Genomic DNA, 16,515 nt, shown 5'->3' with positions numbered 1-16,515 from the left:
GTTTTTACACCAGCCAGAAGAACAAGGCTTTTTCTTCTTGCTTAGATGTTACAGTGAAAATGGGCCTCTCTCTCTGGAATGTCTGGCCTAGGAGGGTAGAGATAAGAGCAAGGTTGAATGGGTGTTATTGTAACCCCAGAGGGAGGCTGAAAAGGAGGAGGCGAACTGAAAAGGAGGAAGGTAACACAAGAAACAAAACTATATCTTATTATATACATGTGAACATGTGTCTATGCATTCTAAGGGGTATAAAAAGCTGGCACGCTCAGAACTGGGTGTGCAGATTGCCAGCTTATCGCGCTGTGCCTTTGTCCTGCATATGCATTTCAAATAAATCCTTTTGAATCCTGCAAGGTTGATTGACACTTTGTGTGAATCTGTGCTCCGGGGACCCAATGGCAAATATGGAACAAGTCCAACAGATGCCCTGCTCTTCCCCCCAGCAGCACCCACAAAAAGATGGTTAGCAAAGGCAGTAGTGGGGCCAGCAAATTCATGCTGTATGCAGCATTTGGCACTTGGGGGGTGTTATGTACTGAAGTTCTCACCCTGGGCCAGCAGGGGGATACTGTAGATAGTTATGCAAATGAAGGATCGAAAGTGACGTTCAGTGATTGGATAGTTTTAGAAAGTTGCAACAGTTACGTTGTTCTGGAGCTCTATATAAGCAGGCTGACTGAGCTCCTCAGTTCAGTTCTGTTCCAGCTTACAAATAAAGAGCTGCTTTGGAAGAATCGCTGTGTCGTCTGATATGTTCGCCCACAACTTAACAGGGGGTGGGGAAGCGAAATTTATTTTTTGCAGAAAATAAGAAGCAAAAGCAACTTCCTAGCTCTAAGGACTGTAGAGAAAAACTCTGGGCACGACTCTCAGCCTACAATGAACCACCCCCAAACACCTCCTGGCGATACCAAAGATGTTGCACGATACAAACAGGCAGCTGCTGGTTTTAATTATATTTCGAAATGCTTAAATGTCTGTTTTTAACTCTGTAATTTGTGGAGAATTTTAATGGTTTTTTGTTTTTTTTAATAAACCAAGTGCTATTTACAACCTGTGTTAAATAAAATAACAATTAAAACGGCTTAATCCAAAGGCAGGATTTGGGTTTCATGGTTGCAGCCACGAACCACACCAAACCCCAATTACAGCTAAGGCAGTGAAGCTAAGCCCGTTTCCTCCATGCAGTGGGGCTCGAGAAAGGGGAATTCTTGAGGGGAAGGAGCCAAGGGGAGCTGCCATGCCTACCTCTCGCAGGGCCTGCTGCTTTTTGCCCTCCAGCTCTTCCTGCAGCTGAGTAAGTTCTTCCTCCTGCAGGTGGACAGAAAAGATGCCTTCACAGCTGTCTAGTGAGGGGTTCCCTAACACACATGTGGTGGTACTGCCCTTTTGCATCTACAGTGGTACCTTGGGTCTCAAACGCCTTGGCTCTCAAATGCCGAAAACCCGGAAGTAAGTGTTCCGGTTTTCAAACGTTTTTCGGAAGCCGAACGTCCGATGCGGCTGTCGGCTATTGTTTCCGGGGAACCTGCGCCAATCAGAAGCTGCGCCTTGGTTTTCGAACATTTCAGAAGTCAAACCGACTTCCGGAACGGATTAAGTTTGGCGCTTTGGTTTTGCTATTTATTTTGTGTTTTTGAGGCTTTTTCGGTTCATTTCTTTTTTTTTTGTGACTGTGTGGAACCCAGTTCAGCTACTGATGGATTGATTGTGTGACTGCGGAAATTGATAAAAGCCCCCCATCCAAACAATAACTATCACTAGTGCAGGTAAGTAAAAAATATTTTTTATTTTTATCATGTACAATACTGTCTTATTTATTTTATAGCACAGTACGTTGATCACTGCTTTCATTTTATAGACCAATGGTCTCGTTAGATAGTGAAATTCATGTTAAATTGCTGTTTTAGGGGTTGTTTTTAAAAGTCTGGAATGGATTAATCTGTTTGTTTGTTTTTTAATGTATTTTTATTAAAGATTTTCTTGATTTACAAAAGTATGTGTAATGTCTCTCTCTTGTATTTTTTCCATGTAACATTTTTACAAATCAGTTTCATTTGTTGAGACATTAGGAAGAAAAGGGAGAAAGAGGTAGAGCGGAGGGGAAGATGGGTGGGGGTGGGGTCGGGTGGCGATGTTTCTATTTTACTTACTATTCGTAGGGTTTGGTGTCAGCGTTGCTTGTGCAGGTTCTCTGCTGTTCACTCGTGTTCCTTTGGTGGTGAGAGAGGTTGGGGTTGGCCTAGGGTGTGGTTGGTTGGTTGTGATTGGCTGTGGTGATCTTTGTTTTCATATGTGAGTGGGGTGGGTGGGTGTTTTGGATCAGGTTCGGATTCATCCGTTTTGCATTGCTTTCTATGGCAAAGCGCGCCTTGGTTTTGGAATGCTTTGGTTTTGGAACGGACTTCCGGAACGGGTTGAGTTTGAGAACCAAGGTACCACTGTACATAAGAACCAAAAAGGAGCCTGGCTGCTGCATCAGACCAATGGCCCATCTAGTCCAGCATCCTCATCTCACAGCGGCCAATCAGATGCCTCTTCTGGGAAACCCACAAGCAAGACCTGAGTGCAAGAACCCTCTTCCCTCCTGCAGCTTCCAGCCACTGGCATTCAGAAGCATTGCTGCCTCTGGCCATGGGGTCAGAGCACAGCCATTGTGGCTAGTAGCCATCGATTGCCCTCTTCTCCTTGAATTAGTCCGATCCTTTTTTTAAAGCCACCCCAGTTGGGGCCACCCCTACCCCTGCAGCAGGGAGTTCCACAGTTAGACCGAGCGACAAAGTCGCCACGCACACAGTTGCAAATCCCGCCCCGCAACAAAAAGCCACCTTCTGTTGCCGCAACAAGTCCAGCTGCTTCTTGCGCTCTTCTGCCAGGCCCTCTGCAGTGATGCTCCAAGACGCCTTTTCAGCCTCCAAGGCAGAGACGGTCTGGCGCAGCTTCGAGAGCTCCTGCTCCTTCTCCCCGAGGCTTGCCTGCAGAGCCGAGATCCTCCGCTCCAGCCCCTGCACCCGCCACACGCCGGCCTCGCTGGCCCCTGGAGCAACCTGTGCTTGGAGGAAGTCACACAACAGTGGCCTCTCTTGGAGTGAGCAGGCCGCAAAGCTGGTGCAGAAGACCCCTGGGAAGATTGACACGTGGCAGGTAAGATCTGGGGGGAATTTACGCAGCTGCCGCCCTTCCCCGGATGCACAGCCAACCACAGGGCTGCCGTACGCCCGGGATTTCCCAGATATATCCAGGATTTGTCCGTTGGAAATAGTGTCCGGGAGGAATTTCTGAAAACCACAAAAAATGCCTGGGAAAACCCGTTTGTATGGCAACCCATGTCAGAAGTGTTGATTTTTTGGGGCAAATTTCCCTTAAAATAGCTCAAAATAGTCCCCCTCCCCCCAAAAGAAAAGCTCAATAGCTTTGCCAAAAAAAGCTCAAAGTGTTTCAGCTAATTTTTCTTCAATTTATTTTTATTAGTTTCCCAAATTATTACAAATCAAAACAAATTACTTAAATTTAATACAAGTTCTTTTTTAAAAAATCAGGTTTCCCGCTCCTGTTGCGACCATTTTCTTTTGGGCTATTTTTAAGGAAAATTGCCCAAAACGACATGTCCCACATAGGTTTCCATACCTCCAGATTTCACCGGACATTTTTGCGATTTCCGCCTGGAAATACTGCTTCCGACCGGATATTCTGAATATGCCTGGGAAATTCCAACGTATGGCAAACCTAGCTTAGCAACCCTGGTGACTGGGCCTCAAAGATGGCTGCCAAGGTCCAATGGCATGAGCCCAGAGTCTGCCTAGCATTCCTACCTCCTGCAGTGGTCCTGCTCCATCCCCTGAGGTTTCCTTCACAGAGGCCAGCTCTACTCTGGAGGACTTCAGCTGATGCTTCAAGGAAGACAGCTTGCCTTCCAGTTGGCTCACCTGGAACTTCAGCTCTTCCCTCTCAGCGGCTAACCGAGACACCTGTTGGAGGAGACAGCAGGAGTTCAAGAGGCCCGTTGCCTGCTAAGGGCATTCAGATCCACAAACTGGCCAGCTTTCCCACAGCCTGGCGGTTGTCAGCTTGTGGCAATGCAGGAGACGGCTTTCTCACTGGTGAAACTGGGCTTATGGAACACACACCCGGTGTCGAAGCAATGATTCTCCAACCTCAACTTTGTTGGATTGGTCCTGTTGTGCGGATGCCTGATTATCGTCTTCTGAAGCAACTATGCTACTCAGAACTTTAAAATGGTAAGCGTAATGTGGGTGGTCGACAACAGAGGTTCAAAGACTCTCTCAAGGAAAATCTAGAAAAATGTAGTATAAACACCAACAACTGGGAAACACTGGCCTGCGAGCGCTCCAGTTGGAGAACAGCCTTTACCAAAGGTGTCATGGGCTTTGAAGACACTTGAACTCAGGACGCAAGGGAGAAACCTGCTAAGAGGAAGGCACGCTTGGCAAATCCACAACGTGATCAATTCCTGCCCGGAAACCTATGTCCCCACTGTGGAAGGACATGTGGATCCAGAATAGGCCTCCACAGTCACTTATGGACTCACTGTTAAAACCGTGTTTATGCAAGACAATCTTACTCGGCAACGAGTGATCACCAAAGAAGAAGAGGAAGATGGAAAACACTCCCTGCTGAAAGAGCATTACAGCAGCAGGAAGAAGAAGAAGAGTTTGGATTTGATATCCCGCTTTATCACTACCCGAAGGAGTCTCAAAGCGGCTAACATTCTCCTTTCCCTTCCTCCCCCACAACAAACACTCTGTGAGGTGAGTGGGGCTGACTAGCCCAAGGTCACCCAGCAGCTGCATGTGGAGGAGCGGGTAATCGAACCCGGTTCACCAGATTACGAGTCTACCGCTCTTAACCACTACACCACACTGGCAAGTGTACCAAACGGGCAAGTGTACCAACGATGCTCTTGTTTGCTTGCATTGCGCAGAAACATCTGCATGGCTGGACTGCCGCACACTGCAGAACAGGTAGGGGCACAGCCATGGCTCCCCCCAGTTTTGCCTTTGGCCCCACCCCAGTGGCATCAGGCCCCCTCCAGAAAGTTGCCCTTGAAGAAGCACGGCCCTCAAGCTGGAAGAAAGCTTCTTAACCCTCACTCTTCTTCTGTGATGGAACTCCTATTTGGGGACTTCCCTTCTTTTTTTCTGGCCCACGTAGGACCAGTCTGGATAGTTGGCCTTGGTGAAGATTTGACGTTTTCATCCCCAAAAAAGTTTTTGAGTTTCTGCTGAAATGAGGCTGCATTTTAATGTTGCATTTTAATCTTGTTTTTAAGTTGTATTTCAATCAATTGTTTTATATCTGGTGTTAGCCGCCCTGAGCCTGGTCTTGGCTGGGGAGGGCGGGGTATAAATAAAATTTATTATTATTATTACTCTGCTGATGCAATATTCCAGAACGGGTTTGGGGTTTTTTGCAGGAGAGAGAAGGTGTGAGGATGCATGCCTAAACTTTAGTTTGAGAGTGGATTGGCAAAGTGACATTGTCATCTGGCTCCACTGGCAGTGGTTTGAGCAAAAGAATCTGCTGTATTGATCTTGAAGAGGAAACGTTGGAGTAAATACAGTACACCTTCTGTTGTGATGTTTATATTCCACCATTCCTGCAAGCAGCTCTCAAGCTGGCGTAGATGGCTCAATCCCCTCCATTTTATCCTCACAACAACCTTGTAGAGTAGGCTGAGGCACAGTGACTGGCCCAAAGTCACCCAGTGGGTTTCGTGGGTGTTTGAAGATTATTGAACATGGGTCTCCCAGGGCCTCATCCGACACCCTAGCCCAAGAGTGCAGGCTCCACAGCCCTCCACATCTGGCTGGACTGCATTTGCCATCCCTCTGACCATTATCCATACTGGCTAGAGCTGATGGGAGCTGGTAGGACCAGTCTGGATAGTTGGCCTTGGTGAAGATTTGACGTTTTCATCCCCCAAAAATGCTGGGGAGGGCGGGGTATAAATAAAATGTATTATTATTATTATTGAGATTTCTGTGAAGGGCAGTCCAAATACTTGAGTTGTGTCTTTGCTTGATGCCCATGGAAGAGATCCCACCAAAGGCTTTGCAACCCTTGCTACTCACGTCTGCCTGGGCAGCCCCATGCTGGCTCCTCTGGCTCCTCAGCACGCTCAGCTCCTGCTCCAGCGCCAGCAGGTCCCTCAGGCAGGCTTCCCGCTTGTACTCCAGGAGTAACAGATCAGCCCTGAGTCACAGAGAGCAGCAGGTCAGGCGACAGAAATGGGAAGGAGAGACGGGGAGGGAAAAGGACCTTGTGGCCTCAGGTCAGCAGCAGAGGAGGAAAGGGCGCTGGGCTCAGCATTCTGAAGTACCTCCATAATGATTTCTTATTTTGATATCTGTGCCACTGCATTTTAACAGATGCAACTGTCTCGTATAGGGCTTTTATTGTGAAATCGCTACATAGGAAATCAATACAGTGGTACCTGGGTTTTCGAACAGCTTAGTTCACAAACAACTTGGAACCCAAACACTGCAAAACCGGAAGGAGGTGTTCCGGTTTTTGAATTCCTTTTCAGAAGCCAAACGTGCTCCGTTATGAGTCCCCCTGTTTCCTGTTGCGCTTCTAATTTGTGTCCCCTCCCCCCCGCACAGTAGTTCAAGTCTTCCGTTTCCAATTGCAGTGTTCTGAGGTGATAATTGGAGCTTATATTTGGTGCTTTTGTTTTTGCTATTTGTTTTGCGTTTTTTGTTTTGAGGCTTTTTCAGTTAATTTGTTTTTGTGACTATGTGGATCCTAGTTCAGCTACTGATTGATTGATTGGTTGACTGATTGACTGTGGAAATGGATAAAAGCCCCCCATGACTATCATTAGTGCAGGTAATTTTTTTTGTTAATTTTAATTTTAATCATCTACAATACTGTGTTATTTATTTTATAGTACAGTACATTGATTATTGCTTTCATTTTATGGATCAGTGGTCTCGTTAGATAGTAAAAATCATGTTAAATTGCTGTTTTAGGGATTGTTTTTAAAAGTCTGGAACAGATTAATCTGTTTTGCACTACTTTCTATGGGAAAGTGCGCCTTGGTTTTGGAACGCTTTGGTTTTGGAACAGACTTCCGGAACAGATTACATTTGAAAACCAAGGTACCACTGTAATGGCAAGGATAATCATAACAACTGAAACAGCAACAAGATTCCTGCATTGCAGAGGCTGGATGACCCTCGTGGTCCCTTGCTGACGCTGACTCCTTACACTTCTGCGTGATCACTGAGGTGTTTTGGGGAGTCAATGGTTCCCCACCCGGGTCTGAGACCCTAGCTAGACCCGACCCCCATTATCTACGGCCCTGCCCTAGCCACCCCTGCTCCACACACCTGGCCTCATCCGCTTGGCTCCGCTTCTCTTCCATGATCAGCTGCAGCCTCCTCGCCTCCCTCTGGCTCTTTTCCAGGGCCTCCCGAAAAGTCTCCAGCTCCAGAGCGACATGCTAGAAAGAGGAGGAAAGTCGTGGGTTCTGCTCCTCTGCCATCCCCCTCCAGGTCATGGGTAGTTTAGAGCAGGCTGTACAGTGGCTAGACCACGTCCTTTGCCTGTGGGACTCCCTCCCACTAGAGTTTTGGCTCTGTACCTTTTTCTGCTGGAGGACACTCTGCAGGGACACGTCAGCTTCGCGGATCTGGGCCCTTTTCTGCGACAATTTTTCTTCTTCCGATTCCAACTCCTGTCGAACAAAGGCTTTTATCATTATTGTTTTTAAGCCCGTTTGCCTGTCCTACAAAAAGCAAACAAACCCATAAATCCCGCCCTAAATGTTGGGTTTCTTTTGATCACACCTTTATCTTTACTTTGCAGTCTTATCCAACTCAGCGCCCTCATTTTAACATTTCAAAACTCGACTTCCTTCCTCCTCTTTCTGCGGTTCCTTAAATTGATTTTTTATCATCACACCTATTAGCAATATTTTTTTTCTCCTTGTGATGTTATCTGAGTTATCAATATTCTTCCTTGCTCGTCTTTAAATAGTTGCTGTGGATCCAGTTTGGGTTTTATATACATTACCACTCCTCTCTTCTTTGTTACATCACAGATTCTTCGCAACGTGTATTTCCTGGAAGCAAATCACTTCCAAATTTAACTTTTTAAACCACATGTTCAATCTTGTTCCTTTTGGTTTTATTATTGTCCATTTACATTCCAAGTTAAGATTTTCAACACCATCTTGTTCTTCATTTATTTGTCTCCCATCTCAACCTCTGTTGATTCTTCTTCTTCCAAACCAAATGCCCTTTCTCCTGCTAATTCTTTTCCATATTTTCTCCAGAATTTGCCTGCTTCATTGGGATCCCGACACCTTTGTTTTCTTCCTTTATTTGTAAAAGATACTCCTTCAGGATATTCTCAGCGATAAGGGATTTTGTTATATCTCAGTGCACCCGTCAAATATTTATAATTTACTCTTTAACAATTTCATCGAGATTTCTTTCAAATTTTTCTTTTCCTTCCCTCTTAGAATTCTAGCCCAGAGTATCCTGCAGAGGACTTTTGTGAGGGGATAACTAGTAAGTTGGAGTCTCAGACAGGTCTTCTTTAAATAAACAATAAAGATTTATTTAAGGCAAGATAGTATACAACACAAAATGGATTAAACTTAGGTTACTTCAGGAACACAGTGCGATTTCATGTCAATTCATCCTCAGTTGTTTTTTGTGTGATAGGTTTGGTTCCTTTATACGGTGACACGTTCTTTCAGTTATCCACCCCGTTTAACAATCCTGCTCCTGAGGTAATTTAAGTAATAGACCAAAGGGCTCTCCACACCCGCTCCCTTCACTGGGTTTGGGAGTTTCTTCTTTTCCTTAAAAGAATTTCTCCCCTCCAGACTAGATTTGAGTCCCTACTTGTTCCTTTCCAGCTCTTATTTTTCCTGGCTCAACCTCTGCCTCCCAGTAAAATTCCAGTCTATTCCTTCTACAGGACACCACACTCTGTCCTTCACAATATGCTCAGAGTGGAAGTTGGTTTTCCAGAACCAACTCTTTCTCCCATTCACTCTTTATACCTCAACCTGTCTCCTAACCTGCCTCCCTCATTTCCATCCCTCTTAATCCCTTAACTCCTAACCCCTTAACTGTCTCTCCTCAAATCCTCTCCTTTTAAACTCTCCCTCCTGGAACCACGGCCAATCAGAGGCTGCCGTTCATTAACCATTTGCTGGCAGGGAAAGAAAGAAAAAATAAACATTTATTGTTCCAATCTGTCCAGCAAAACCAAAGTTTCCGCCACACCTCTCCCTTCCCAGCTGCACATACCTCAGTAGAGAGCCCCTTCCACCTCTGACTTTTGTGATGTTCTGCATCCACCAGGAGTTACCTCGAGGTTTCTGTAGCCTCCCAGCTCAGCTCTCCTCCCACTGGGTTCTGATCCTCTGCTCGCATCCCACTTCCACGACTCGCTGGCCCTGCATAACCTGGCAAACTCCTCGTCTTCCTCTTTGCTGCCTCCATCACTGCAACCGGGGGACCTGAAAGGCCACAGGAGAAGAAGAAGAAGAAGAAGAAGAAGAAGAAGAAGAAGAGTAGTTTGGATTTGATATCCCGCTTTATCACTACCCGAAGGAGCCTCAAAGCGGCTAACATTCTCCTTTCCCTTCCTCCCCCACAACAAACACTCTGTGAGGTGAGTGGGGCTGAGAGACTTCAAAGAAGTGTGACTGGCCCAAGGTTACCCAGCAGCTGCATGTGGAGGAGTGGGGAAGCGAACCCGGTTCCCCAGATTACGAGACTACCGCTCTTAACCACTGCACCACAAGAGCAAAGAGCACTGTGATCACCTTGCTGCCTTGCCCCAGAAAGCACACCAGAGAGGGACAGCAGAATTAAGGGCCACGGCATTTGTTGTGTGATTTATCCAGAGCTCAGTACCCCAGGTGGGAGTATTTGGGCCCAGCAGCTAAGATGGACATACATTCCTGGCCAGCATGCACTGCAAGGATGCTTAATAAATGCCACCTTATTTCCTATTGCCTGAAAGGTTATATAGGCAGGACTTGTTTACTCCATGCTTTATTTAAGCACACCGTTTAAATTCCTGCATTGAGAAAAGGCGGATTCTGTGACCTACGTGAATCATGAAATTGTGCACACATTTGCATACTTTATTAAGGTTTCGCTAGCTCACGGGAGGAGCAGGGATACTGAAGTCCTCCTGTCCTCGGCTGCCAGCAACTTATCCAGTCACCTCCCCACCTTTTGTGATTCCAGCAGGCATCGCCCGTAAGCTTTTGCCACCATGAGGGCTAGTGCCTTGTTCTCCAGAAGAAACAATTTAACAAAGTGAAAGTTCAGGTTCACAAGATGTGGAAATGGGAAGAACTGAACTTGAGGCAGGAAAAACGAGAAACGGAGAAAGACCCAAAAATGGACATATTTGGCCATCTTTATCTCAACAGTCCAAGGCTCATCAATATTTACCTCAGCAAATCCCGCTGCGGCGGCAAGAGGATCTTCTTGACACTGAGGCTGGTGGCTATTTAGAAGACAAGAAAAGCACTTGATCCCAGGTTTTCAGACACAACGGGGAGAGGAAAAGCGCCACCCTGTATTCCCCAGCCCCAAATCCAGCCTTTTCCACTAATGAAAATACTGACACAGCCCTTCCCGGCTCCGGGTAACCTCACCTGCCACACGTTTGCCCTGAAAGGGCTCCATCCAGCCCTGGTTCAGCTCAGACTGGGGATCATGGTGCTGAGAGCCCAAACTGCCACCTAAAGAGAGGACCAAAAGGAAAAACGTCAGAGAAGTTTCAAAGTGGCCTGGCCATGAGAGTCCTAAGAGAGGCTCTCTCTCTCTTTCAGAGGATTAATTCACCCAGAGTAGTACAGTGCAGTGGTCAGAGCATGAGTGAGCACCCTGGGGGCTTCTGGCTGTTGCTGAACTCCCAGCTCCCATCAGCTCTAGCCGGTATGGATAATGGTCAGAGGGATGGCAAATGCAGTCCAGCCAGATGTGGAGGGCTGTGGAGCCTGCACTCTTGGGCTAGGGTGTTGGATGAGGCCCTGGGAGACCCATGTTCAATAATCTTCAAACACCCACGAAACCCACTGGGTGACTTTGGGCCAGTCACTGTGCTTCAGCCTACTCTACAGGGTTGTTGTGAGGATAAAATGGAGGGGACTGAGCCATCTACGCCAGCTTGAGAGCTGCTTGCAGGAATGGTGGAATATAAACATCACAACAGAAGGTGTACTGTATTTACTCCAACGTTTCCTCTTCAAGATCAATGCAGCAGATTCTTTTGCTCAAACCACTGCCAGTGGAGCCAGATGACAATGTCACTTTGCCAATCCACTCTCAAACTAAAGTTTAGGCATGCATCCTCACACCTTCTCTCTCCTGCAAAAAACCCCAAACCCGTTCTGGAATATTGCATCAGCAGAGTAATAATAATAATAAATTTTATTTATACCCCGCCCTCCCCAGCCAAGACCAGGCTCAGGGAAGCTAACACCAGATATAAAACAATTGATTGAAATACAACTTAAAAACAAGATTAAAATGCAACATTAAAATGCAGCCTCATTTCAGCAGAAACTCAAAAACCTTTTTGGGGATGAAAACGTCAAGTCTTCACCAAGGCTAACTATCCAGACTGGTCCTACGTGGGCCAGAAAAAGGCCAGGGAAGTCCCCAAGTAGGAGTTCCATCACAGAAGGAAAAAGGAAAAAAGAAAGAGGGAGCGGAGATCAAGTTAATTCCAAGCCAAAGGCCAGGCAGAACAACGCTGTCTTACAGGCCCTGCGGAAAGAAATCAAATCCTGCAGGGGCCTGGTCTCATGAGGCAGAGCGTTCCACCAGAGTACAGACATAAATCCCTAATGTGGATTTACTGTAAAACAGCAGCTAGCTTATCAAATCATCATTGGAACCATAAATCTTGGGCACACAAAGAGCATGAAAATGTTGGCTCTTATCGCAGCTGGACCCGAGTTCAAGTCCCTCGTCTGCAACAGACATTCTGTGGTGCTGGTCATGTCACCCAACACTTTCAGCCTCAGTTTTCCCCCTTAGTTAAAAGGCAGAGTGACCTGATCCAAAGCGTTGGATGCATAAAGACGGCAGAACCCTTAAAACACACACACAAATCAGGGCTGAGGAACACCTGGCCAGCCAGGTGTTGTTGGACTACAACTCCCATCATTCCTGACCATTCTAGCTGTTGGGTCTGATGGGATTTGGAGTCCTACTATATCTGGAGGGACACAGGCTCCCCAACCCTAACCTAAATGATGCAAGGGAACGATCCTGCTCCAACTCACACTCCTTTGATTCCAGAGCCTCATTGTGCCCATCTGTGCAATGGGCATCCATGATCCATTCCTTCCTGCATCCCATACAGCCATCATTGGCTGAGCCTGGAGCCTTATGGGAATACACAGTAGCCCGAGTGGCACCACTGTCCATGCCGATCCTTGACAGAGCCAGCCTCTGTGTTTTACCAGAGTCCCAGGCTCCCTGTGGATAAAGACACAAAGGGGTTTTTGATCCACCTCCATCCTCTTCATTAGAGGGTACCAAAGATGCTCTGATGGTGCACGGGCAGGCCACATCCAACAAACCCCTTGGGCAGCTGGACCGCTCCACGGGGTGGCCGCATCCTGCTGTCCCCACAGATGGGGACCCACCATCCAAAACAGTTTTTACGTTAGATGCTGGGAGCAGCTGGGAAGGCCTCAAATCTTCAAGGAGCAACGGGCTCTCTTTATTTTCGTGAGCATCCTGAACCCACTCAAAAGAGTCCTCTGAACCTCTTTGCTCCTGCTGTGGCCTCAGGAAGATGCTTCGCGGAGAGATCTCCGAGCCCAGAGACCCCTCCCCAGAGCTCAAGCCCCTTGTCTTCCATGTCTCATCCGTGGACCACTTCTGACTAAGCCATGAGATCTGCTCTCCTAGAGACTCTGCGCTCTTAATTCTGCGCGGAATACACAACGGTGGAGCATCTCTCAAATTGCCAGTCAACTCCTTCTCCTGGTCCCATTCCTCCTCAGACCCTCCCTTAGGCAACTGGGCGATTCCTTGCTTTCTTGCTGAATCTACTGAGAGACAATCCGAGGCTGCTTCGTAGTCCGCGAAAGGCGAAGAAGTATTAACCGGATCGCGAGTAGCGTGTTTTAGAGACCCCGAGTCAAGAGCCAAGGCACTGCTCTCCTCTTCAGAGCCGGGCAGGGGATCCACCAGGACCTCGTTAAACTTGGCCGCAAAGTCTTCCGTGCAAACCGAGTCCGATCTGCTCCTGCCTCCTAGGGCGGCCCCTAAGTCGAGGAAACGCACCGGCCACCAGGCATAATCCTCTTCCCAAGAGGACGGGTCTTCCCCCGGAGAGGCCTCTCTGTCCCTGACCCCAGAGCATCCGTCCAGATCTGCACGGAGGAGAAAGCAAACGAAGAGAGCAGTGAGCTTCCTCCTGGATCAGAATTCATACCTGCGAAATCTCTCCCAACGATGGCGCACCTGCGCTAGCAAGGAGGCAAGTTTCCAATCTGGCAGAAAATCTTGCCAGGGCCACAGGATGGATGGAGCTCATTTACTTGGCGATCTAACCAGGGTTCAGATTTGCCCAGCGGGCGAAGGAGCAGAGCACAGCCAGTGACCCAAACCCCACAGATTCAGGACCACAAATGAAACGTCCATTTATTGATGCACAATGCTTCATTCAAAGGGTATGATTATCTTCGTCAAGAAAGGCAATTCTGTCTGATGCAGAAACTCTTTGCAGCAGGGAGGCAGAAGAAGGCACCGATCCAAGCTACCAGTGTTGTCTGGCCTGGCAGCAGAAAAATCCAACGTGATGGGGTTTTTCTCCTCCCTCCAATGTAGATTATTTTAGCGTTCCAATGGATTATTTTCCAAATTTGAATGTCCGACACAGGCCAGACTACTTACATATACACTGTCCTCCCACCCCACACCCTTCCTCCCAAGAGCTGAAGTTGGTGAATCATAAGGTTTTCCTATTTTATCCTCAAACTAACCATGCGACGTAGACTAGACTGAAAGGAAGCTGGCCTTCATCACTGAATGGGGATTTGTGACCAGGTCTCTCCCTGGCTTAAGTCTTACATCTAAGACATGCAGACCAATAAGTACCGTATTTTTCGCTCTATAAGATGCACCAGACCACAAGACGCACTTAGTTTTTGGAGGAGAAAAACAAGGAAAAAAATAATCTGAATCCCAGAAGCCAGAACAGCAAGAGGGATCGCTGCACAGCAAAAGCAGCGATCCTTCTTGCTGTTCTGGCTTCTGGGATAGCTGCGCAGCCTGCATTCGCTCCATAAGACGCACACACATTTTCCCTTACTTTTTAGGAGGGAAAAAGTGAGTCTTATAGAGCAAAAAATACGGTAAACTGTGCCCAGTTTGCAGAAGGGAAGACTGAGGAAAAGAGGCTTGGGACATGGTTAAAAGTCAGCCTGCGGAGAGGGTAGGTCTTACCTGCTGTGGCATTAGTGCCCGCAGTTTTCTTGAGAGAAGCCTTCCCACTGTCACTGCTGCCCTTGATTATTCCGCTGGGTTCCTGAACATAGGGGTGGAGATGAAAAAACACATTTCCTTTGTTGGTCTTGGGTAGGGAGCGATGCAAGAAGATGCTTTATGCTGTGTGAGACCACCGGCCCATCTTGTTGAGTGTTGTCTGCACTGACTGGCAGCAGCTCTCCAGGGTTTCAGACCAGGGTTATTCCCAGCCAGGGATTGAACCTGAGACCTTCTGCATGCAAAGCAGATGCTTACCACTGAGCAATGGCCCCTCGCCCATCATAGAAGGTGGTCTTATATGGAGTCAGACCAGCTGGTCCATCTAGCTCCATGCTGTCTACACTGACTGGCAGCAGCTCTCCAGGATTTCAGGCAAAGGGACATTCCCAGTCCTACTTGGAGAAGCCAGGGATTGAAGCTGGGACCTTCTGCAAGCAAAGTGGATGCTCTACCCACTGAGCTAAGTGCACGGGACAGCAGGACAGCACCAGGACTGCCATGGATAATAGGTCTCACCCTGGAAAAGTCTCCCTTCGTAATCCAGGGTATCTTTTAGTCAGGGCTGTATAAACCCAGCGTTGCCCAACAAACAACTCCAGAAAAGCCCATCCCTTCCCTACTTACTTACCTGGAGCTGGCTGAGTTGAGCATCAATAGAATCTAGCAGGTAATCACAATGATCCTTCGCCCAAGGTCCTGGTCTCTCGGGAACGGAAGACATTATTATCACTCCTAGGAAGGGGACAAAAGGCAAAGAATCTGGGCCCACAGGGGCAAGGAGGCTCCCTTGGCCCTGCAAAGAAACCCGACGTCCAGGCGCTGGGGGGCAGGTTTGTTTATTTTTATTTTATTGACCAGGATTTATGTACTGCTTAATCATTGATACCTCTACATGAAATAAGACATTAAAATTATCAGTAAAGTCGGGTGTTTAAAACAAGGCTCCATATCGTGCAGCTTTAAGAAGCCTGCCAAAGAATCCTGGGAAATGAAGTTGCTGGCAGAGCTCTTCCGATGTTCTTATTGCAAAGCCCCCGTCAAATGTGCAAAAGTATAAACCGGGCTCCCAAACGAACTAGTGTTTTCAACTTTATGGGGCGATGGGGCGGGAGTCTCGCTCTTTCCTCCTGCGCGATGGAGTGGAGTAAAAGTTTCTGCCTGCGGGGCTCCTCCTTAGGAGGAAGTGTGGGCCGGGTGGGAGCTCCGGGCTCCGTCCGAGGGTCACTCACGACAGCTCGGGACTCTGCATTACTGCCCAGCCGGGCGATCAGGACTCACCCGTGGCCCCGAGGCCGCGCCGCGCATACCTCCGCTGCGCCCCAGCGCGGAGCCGCCTCTGCAACCGTGGAACGTCCCCGGGCCAGGGTTGCCAGGCAACCGTGGAACGCTGGGCGGCCGGAGCGCTCCTATTGGTGGGGAGTCGTGCCCGTTGCCAAACAACGCGGCTCGGCGGAAAGTTGCAAGAGGCGGCGGGAAGGGGTGCGTCTCTGTCGCGCTGCAGAGACCCACCATTGGGGCGGGGGGAGGGAGCAGGTGTTAATGGTAAAGGGTGCCTTTGTGCACGTGCAAAGCGCTTCTCCTCGGCAACCCCCGAGTCTTTAGTATTAAGGGAAAGCAAGGCTATAAGCATGGGCGTAGCCAAGGGAGGGGGGCAGATCCGCAAAAAGTATTGAAAGTACTCAATTACTTCCCCCTAGATGCCTGCCCTCCCCTGCGCCCTAGGAAGCTTGCTTCCCGTAATGTCGTCTTTTGGGGGTATTTTAACCTGTGACTGCCTCCCCGCAAAAAAGCGCAAGGACTACTTGAGGGGGCGGGATCTCCTTTAAAAAGCTCCTAAAATAAATATTTGGCTTCCCAACAAAAATCCTGGCTACGCCCATGGCTATAAGACTAGTCTGCAGATCCAAGCGTCAACTGTGATCTGTAAATGAAGGGGGAAAATGCGCCACAAGGGGGCACTGTTGGTCTTATACCTCCACCCAGCTTTCTCCTAGGATCACAACCA

General features: G+C 48.1%; 1 protein-coding gene across 1 annotated transcript in view; it reads right to left on the bottom strand.

Moving 5' to 3' along the window:
• The window catches only part of LOC308464809 (uncharacterized protein), a gene marked incomplete at its 5' end in the record, with an annotated part of 33,149 nt that overhangs the window by 14,169 nt on the left and 2,465 nt on the right, over positions 1-16,515 (bottom strand). The window contains 13 exons of the mRNA XM_080984398.1: positions 1,249-1,311; positions 2,829-3,047; positions 3,813-3,968; positions 6,093-6,213; positions 7,353-7,465; positions 7,607-7,699; positions 9,349-9,499; positions 10,449-10,503; positions 10,655-10,741; positions 12,293-13,393; positions 14,469-14,550; positions 15,139-15,242; positions 15,789-15,916. Of these exons, the coding sequence (XP_080840524.1) occupies positions 1,249-1,311; positions 2,829-3,047; positions 3,813-3,968; positions 6,093-6,213; positions 7,353-7,465; positions 7,607-7,699; positions 9,349-9,499; positions 10,449-10,503; positions 10,655-10,741; positions 12,293-13,393; positions 14,469-14,550; positions 15,139-15,242; positions 15,789-15,916 (2,473 nt within the window). The remainder of the gene's footprint in view (positions 1-1,248; positions 1,312-2,828; positions 3,048-3,812; positions 3,969-6,092; positions 6,214-7,352; positions 7,466-7,606; positions 7,700-9,348; positions 9,500-10,448; positions 10,504-10,654; positions 10,742-12,292; positions 13,394-14,468; positions 14,551-15,138; positions 15,243-15,788; positions 15,917-16,515) is intronic.

The sequence above is a fragment of the Podarcis pityusensis genome, assembly GCF_964106645.2.
Source record: "Podarcis pityusensis genome assembly, chromosome: 16".
Lineage (NCBI taxonomy): Eukaryota > Metazoa > Chordata > Lepidosauria > Squamata > Lacertidae > Podarcis > Podarcis pityusensis.
Note: the sequence above shows the minus strand (reverse complement) of the source record. Positions and strands in the feature narration are given on the sequence as shown.